The sequence below is a fragment of the Triticum dicoccoides genome, chromosome 5B (assembly GCF_002162155.2).
Source record: "Triticum dicoccoides isolate Atlit2015 ecotype Zavitan chromosome 5B, WEW_v2.0, whole genome shotgun sequence".
NCBI classification, from domain to species: Eukaryota; Viridiplantae; Streptophyta; class Magnoliopsida; order Poales; family Poaceae; genus Triticum; species Triticum dicoccoides.
In genome coordinates this window covers 617,274,255-617,280,660 of record NC_041389.1, presented here as the reverse complement: position 1 = coordinate 617,280,660, position 6,406 = coordinate 617,274,255, and the positions used below count along the sequence as shown (strand labels likewise).

Here is a 6,406-nt window from a genome sequence, read left to right as displayed (position 1 = left end):
GCAACTTCTAGGATGCGTGTGATACCATAGTAAGGCATTAGAAAGGACAGCTGGAGAAATGAATCCACCAACGAGTCCAGCTGGATTCATGCCCTGGCATCCATGACAGCTTCTAGGATGCGTGTGATACCATCGCAAGTCATTAGAAAGGACGGCTAGAAAAATAGATCCACCGACTAGTCCAACTGAATTCATGTCCTGACTGCTATGGCAAGTTTTAGGATGCGTGTGATACCACAACAAGGCATTAAAAAGATGGCAAAAAAAATTTCATCTATTTAGAGAGAAATGAGCAAAGTGGAAACCGATTGTCGATTCTTTGGCCTGCCCCTCCTGACATTATATCGCTTCTAGTATAACCTCACCCTCCACGAGGTAGAGATCCTCCTCCTCCCGACCACCTCCTCATTTTTTCTCCCTCACGCCACTACTCCCTCCTCTCCTCAATGGCAGATCTGCCGCCGTCCCTCGCCACCGGCCCCTCCTCCCCGCCTCCGCCCCCACCCCCGTACGGGCCGTCGACCGCGACGCCGGCTGCTAGGGGGAAGGACTGGAATAAGGTTCCCGCGGAGCAGCTCGTGATCGACTTCTGTGACCCGGAGTTGCGTGAGGACGCCCTCCGCCAACTCTACAAGGTCGCTTACTTCCCCCACCCCTTCCTCCCATCGGGGAGAGCCCCACGCTTCTCTCTAGCTCTCCCCGTTGAGGAAGATTTCGCGTTTGTAGATCTTTAGTGGGTGTTTATGTGTTGGATTTGCGGCGGGGAATCGGGAGATCTGTATGTGTCGTGTGGTGGTTGGTAAAGATGCGACCTTGGTGATGCAATGTTGTGTTTAGGCGAAGGTAGATTGGGGACCCTGATGATCTATCCGATGTGAGTTGTTGTGCGATTAAGTAGGCAAATCTGCTCATGTGGTATCTAGGTGCTAGGGTATAGATCAATGCACATATTGTCTTTCCTTCTTACTCCTTGTTCCATGTTTTGTATGGAAATGGTGCTTTTCGACCCCCGATAGCGATTCCATGACTAGCTTGCGGTATGTTGGGTAATTTAGTGCAACTCTGCGTGCTTGTGTCTGGAGTATGACGAGAATAAGTTAGAATCTTATTTTTGATGCTAATCATTCTTCACATATTAGTCTTACATTAAAGATATGTTTTAGGAGGACATTAAAGATAATATTGAAATCATGCTATTGTTTCCATGTTCGTTAATATCAGACCAATCATGAATATAGCGCTCGTTTTTACCGAGTTAGGTAAAAGGAGCGACAACAAGAAATCTACATGAAGGTACCATTCATCCACTCTTCCGCATTAATCTTCATCGTGAACAACATCGCCTGAAATTTCCATTGAGTTCATTCACCAATTGTTTACATGTTTGAAAATACTTGTTTCATGATTGATAATGAGTCATTGGGTTCACCCTGAACCCACTGACCATTAATTCGTTGTCTTCTCTACATGTCTTGAGTGGCGACGCCACTTCCTTTGTATCTCTCCGGCGGCGGAGGTTCCCAAGGGAGATTAAACAGCGACGGCGACGACGACAGAGGAGAAGACCGACACAAAGACGGCAAAGGTCTCAAAAGCGTGAGGTCGACGGAGGTCGTCAAAACAACGCAACCAATGTTAGGTGGCGAGCAGGTGCGTCGAGGAAGGAGTGGGGACAAACACCGGCCGGACAAAACAACAAACAAGGTTAGGTGGCGGGCAGATGCGCCAAGGAAGGAGTGGGACAATCGCCCACCGGGCAAAACGACAAACACTGTTAGGTGGCGAGCAGGTGCGCCGAGAAAGGAGTGAGATAAATGCCCACCGATGAGTCGAGCCGAATTCATGCCCTGGCCGCCATGGCAGCTTCCAAACATGATGAGTAGGATGCGTGCAACACCATTACAAGACACTGAAAGGTGCGCCGAGGAAGGAGTGGGACAATCGGCCACCAAGCAAAACAACAAACACTGTTAGGTGGCGAGCAGGTGCGCCGAGGAAGGAGTGAGATAAACGCCCACCGACGAGTCGAGCCGAATTCATGCCCTGGCGACCATGGCAGCTTCCAAATATGATGAGTAGGATGCGTGCAACACCATTACAAGGCACTGGAAAGGACGGCTGGGAAAATGTTTCATCTCCGTTTGAAGACAAGGAGCAAAGTTGGAAACCGCCGCCGATTCCAAATCCTGCCCCTCCTCGTAGCATACCGCTTCTAGTATAACCTTGCCCTCCGGGGGGGCAGAGCCTCTCCTCCTTCCCCTGACCACCTCCTCAGTTTTTCCTCACCCTCCTCAATGGCGAATCTGCCGCCGGCCCTCGCCGCCGGCCCCTCCTTCGGCGCGCCCTCCCCGCCCCCGCTCCCGCCCCCGTCCGGCTCGTCGGCCGCGGCGCCGCCCGCCGGGGGGAGGGACCGGAAGATGGTGTCCGCGGAGCAGCTCGTGCTCGACCTCTGCGACCCGGAGCTGCGCGAGAACGCCCTCCTCGAGCTCTCTAAGGTCGTTTCCTCCCCCTGCCACCCCACCCTCCCGCCGCGGAGAACCCCGCGCTTCCCTCTAGCCCTCCCCGTCGATTAAAATTTCGCGTTTGTAGCTTCCTGGTGGATGTTTAAGGGTCGGATTTGCGGTGGGGAATCGGGGGATCTGTATGTGTCATGTGGTGGTTGGTAAAGCTGCGACCTTGGTGGTACAATGTTGTCTCCAGGCGAAAGTAGATTCGGGACCCTGATGATCTATCTGATGTCAGCTGCAGGGCAGTTCTTTATGGGTAAATCGGCTCACGTGGTGATCTAAGGTTATAGGGTATAGATCAGTGCACGCCCGTCTTTGTCTGTTATCTTTGATCCGTGCTTGGTATGGAAATGTTGCTCTCCGATCTCCTTAGGGCGATTCTATGACTTGCTTGTGGTGTTTGGTAATTTAGTGCAACTCTGCCTGCTCATATCTGGAGTATGAAGAGAATTGGGTGATTTTGTGCAGTCCTTTAGCTTGCTGTAGACTTGTAGATATGTAGCGAAAGCAAGTAGGGTTTGGTATGTGATTTTTGTAGCTTTTATTATGATACATTCTTTAAACATGTGCTATGGTTTACCTGTTATTAGCATCCGTAGCGGGAATGGTTGCCGATCTCTGTTGGACACACTCGGATGGCAGTTCGGTGTGTGCATCAGATAACTGTATCCATTTTAGTTCTGCTTGCTCTGATTAAAGTGGAAAGTACTGCCGTTATCTTATATGTTGTTCTGTTAGGATTGAATACAACAAGAGACGTGCCCATTTCTGTTATAGTACCCCTGAATAAAATGGTAAATACTGCAGTTATCATATACAATCTCTCAGGAGTGAATACCACAAGAAGCGCATTTTTGTTAATATCCCCTGCTTCCTGATGTATTTGTTTCTTGGTAAAAGTGAACTTCCAATGAATATTTTTGTGCTGGAGCAGGCTGGAGGGGTATTCGGCTGTGCACATTTAATTATAGTATCTGGTGGAGATACCCTGTTCAAGGACAGGGGGGCGGGGGTGTGAACTTTGTGAAATCCTGTCCTATTGATGACTTTGCAAACTTATCAGGAGGTGGTGTCAGGAAATCTAAACAGTTTAAACTATATAGGAAGACATTTATAGGTTAGAAACAATCTGTTCTACTTTTGCAGATTATCTAGATAAGTGATGAAGTTTACTTAGTATAGTATTTTTTTTTCTGTCACTTCTTTATCTACCAAAAGTGTGAACCCATGGTATGAGCCACTAATGCAAGCATCGTCATTCTTTTCTGAGTTTGTCTAATTCACATCTAAATGTTTTCTAAGGATGTCACATCTAAGCTCCCACAAATAACGCAGCAACAAGGAACAAAAAAAAAGCTGGGGCAAAAAAAAATACACCACAAACATAGTGGACACAAGGTTAGACGTGACATAAATGTGTCCTAGACAGACCCTTCTTTTCTTAGTGAAACATCAACTTTCCAAAGACAATATTCCAAACTGGACAGTTGATACATAGAGCTATTTTACTTTAACATTTAAAGTGTGGCTGCAAATCTGGGATGCAGGAGGTGAAAATTCATTGTCTAATCTGTTTCTCAGTTTCCTCTTTCAGAAACGAGAGATTTTTCAAGACCTTGCTCCACTGCTGTGGCACTCCTTTGGCACTGTTGCTGCACTGCTCCAGGTAGGTTACAGTTATTGCACTGTTCTAAATTCAGTCGCAATGGCAAGAGTACATATGTACTTGTGCAGTTCTTGTTATTTAAGTAAGGGTGGTTGTCCATGTGTATTGATTATTTCAATATGAAATTATTGATGGTTCTGCACATTTTCCTTATTCAGTCTGTCATGCTGTTTTGAAAATTTATGCAGGAGATTGTGTCAATTTACCCTTCACTTTCACCTCCTACTTTGTCGCCAGTTGCATCAAACCGTGTCTGCAATGCACTTGCACTTCTTCAGGTATGCTTTTACATGAGAAAGAAAAGGAAACCCTCACTCCTGGTGGGCCTTGTGGTGGATTGAGAATACTACTGCTTTCATATCATGCTTGCTTGCCATCTGCCCCTCAATTTCATTTTACTTTTTTTTAATTGCAGTGTGTTGCTTCACACCCTGAGACCAGGATCCCGTTCTTGAATGGTACTGAGTGCTGCTGTTTCTATGCCAAGTCTTAAATATTTCCATTGTTTATTGTTAAAAAGCTTTCCTCATTTTGGTGACTTTACAGAATAAGTAAATCTTAACTAGCAGTGGTTAATAATTAAGTCTTCTTCTTTTTCCTTTGCAGCTCACATCCCACTGTACCTGTACCCGTTCCTGAATACTACCAGCAAGACAAGACCTTTTGAGTACTTGAGGCTTACCAGCTTGGGTGTTATTGGTGCTCTTGTGAAGGTAAATTAAAACTAGATACTTATGCAAACTAGGAATGGATGGTCCATATAGATTTTTGCTTTAAATGGTGAGAGGGTTGAACCAGAGGGGAAAACAGTGATGGGGATTGGCTGTATTCTTTCTTTTTTTTGTAGACTATATCTTGTTCTTTTGGTATTCTCATTCCAGTAATCCAGTCATTTTAATCAAATGGACTGGTTGGGATTGGATCCCAGGAATCTCAACAGGAACTGTTATTTTTGAAGCAAACAGGCTAATGATTTGTTAGAAATTATATTGTTTCTTCTTTTGGATATCCGATTTGCATATCTTAAGAGTATTTTTGTTGCTTTGTTTTTGATATATGCAGGTTGACGATTCTGAAGTTATTGGGTTTCTGCTTCAAACTGAAATAATCCCTCTGTGTCTGCATACTATGGAGATGGGCAGTGAACTTTCCAAAACTGTATGAACTCAACCCCTTTTATAAATCGAAGTCTAATGATCATCTAGTTCTGGTTCTATGCGTTGTAGCCTTTGACAATGCATCGGCATGGTTAATTACTCTCATGTGAAATTTGCATGGTGCAACACTGAAATCATGTTGCAACCTAATTTGGTTATGGTATGAATTGCTGTGATTATCTGTGTAGCTGCCTTCTGTAGGTTGCTTCATTCATCCTTTTCATCTTATCTTACTGGAATATTTTATCTTTTAACAATTATATAAATTTGTATTATTGAAATTACCTTGTTGGTAGCTAATAAATAATGATGTGGATGACAAGAAGAAACTCAAAACTGGTTGTTGAGCCATGATGTACTTAAAACTTCCATAGATAGCTTTTTACTACACTATTGGGATCTCTTTACTCCTAAAGATCTGTAGTAAGTGCATCAGTCTCACTAACTCCGCCGAGTTTACTGTTACTTGCAGGTGGCCACCTTTATTGTTCAAAAGATTCTGCTTGATGACATTGGGCTGCGTTACATCTGCGCTACCGCTGAGCGTTTCTTTGCTGTGGCCACTGTTTTAGCACAGATGGTCCAGGCGCTTGCTGAACAGCCGTCTGCAAGATTGCTGAAGCACATAATCCGCTGCTACCTCAGGCTGACAGAGAACCAGAGGTTGGTAATGGTAGCGCCATCTGTCCAAACCACAAGCCTGTATATAACTGGCCGTTCCTAAGTCTCTCTATGTGATGTTATGCAGGGCTTGTGCTGCGCTCAACAGTTGCCTCCCCACCGTGCTGAAGGACGGGACATTCAACAACTTCCTTCTTGTGCGTTCCCCAGCTCGCGCTTTCCTTAGCTTGATAGACAAGCTTGACATATCTGCACCAGGACAGTTCGGATCGTTTACTGACGCCTACTTCTTTACCCATGGACGCAGGATGATAACGTCACAAGGCGGTGGCTCCAGCAGCTGCTGAGCAACATGTCGATCGCCGGCATGGGCGGGGGAAGTTCCCACACTGGTATGGGCGGAGGAGGCTCTCTCGGCGGCATGGGCGGGGGAGGCTCTCTTGGGGGCATGGGCG

The 6,406-nt window shown here is 45.9% G+C and overlaps 1 protein-coding gene across 1 annotated transcript in view; it reads left to right on the top strand.

Moving 5' to 3' along the window:
• Positions 1–2,187: 2,187 nt before the first annotated feature.
• The window catches only part of LOC119310283 (CCR4-NOT transcription complex subunit 9-like), a 5,115-nt gene continuing 896 nt past the window's right edge, over positions 2,188–6,406 (top strand). The window contains exons 1-9 of the mRNA XM_037586081.1: positions 2,188–2,495; positions 4,102–4,173; positions 4,362–4,451; positions 4,589–4,631; positions 4,780–4,886; positions 5,236–5,331; positions 5,803–5,993; positions 6,079–6,148; positions 6,259–6,403. Coding sequence (XP_037441978.1) covers positions 2,295–2,495; positions 4,102–4,173; positions 4,362–4,451; positions 4,589–4,631; positions 4,780–4,886; positions 5,236–5,331; positions 5,803–5,993; positions 6,079–6,148; positions 6,259–6,403 — 1,015 coding nt within the window. The 5' untranslated portion in view covers positions 2,188–2,294. The remainder of the gene's footprint in view (positions 2,496–4,101; positions 4,174–4,361; positions 4,452–4,588; positions 4,632–4,779; positions 4,887–5,235; positions 5,332–5,802; positions 5,994–6,078; positions 6,149–6,258; positions 6,404–6,406) is intronic.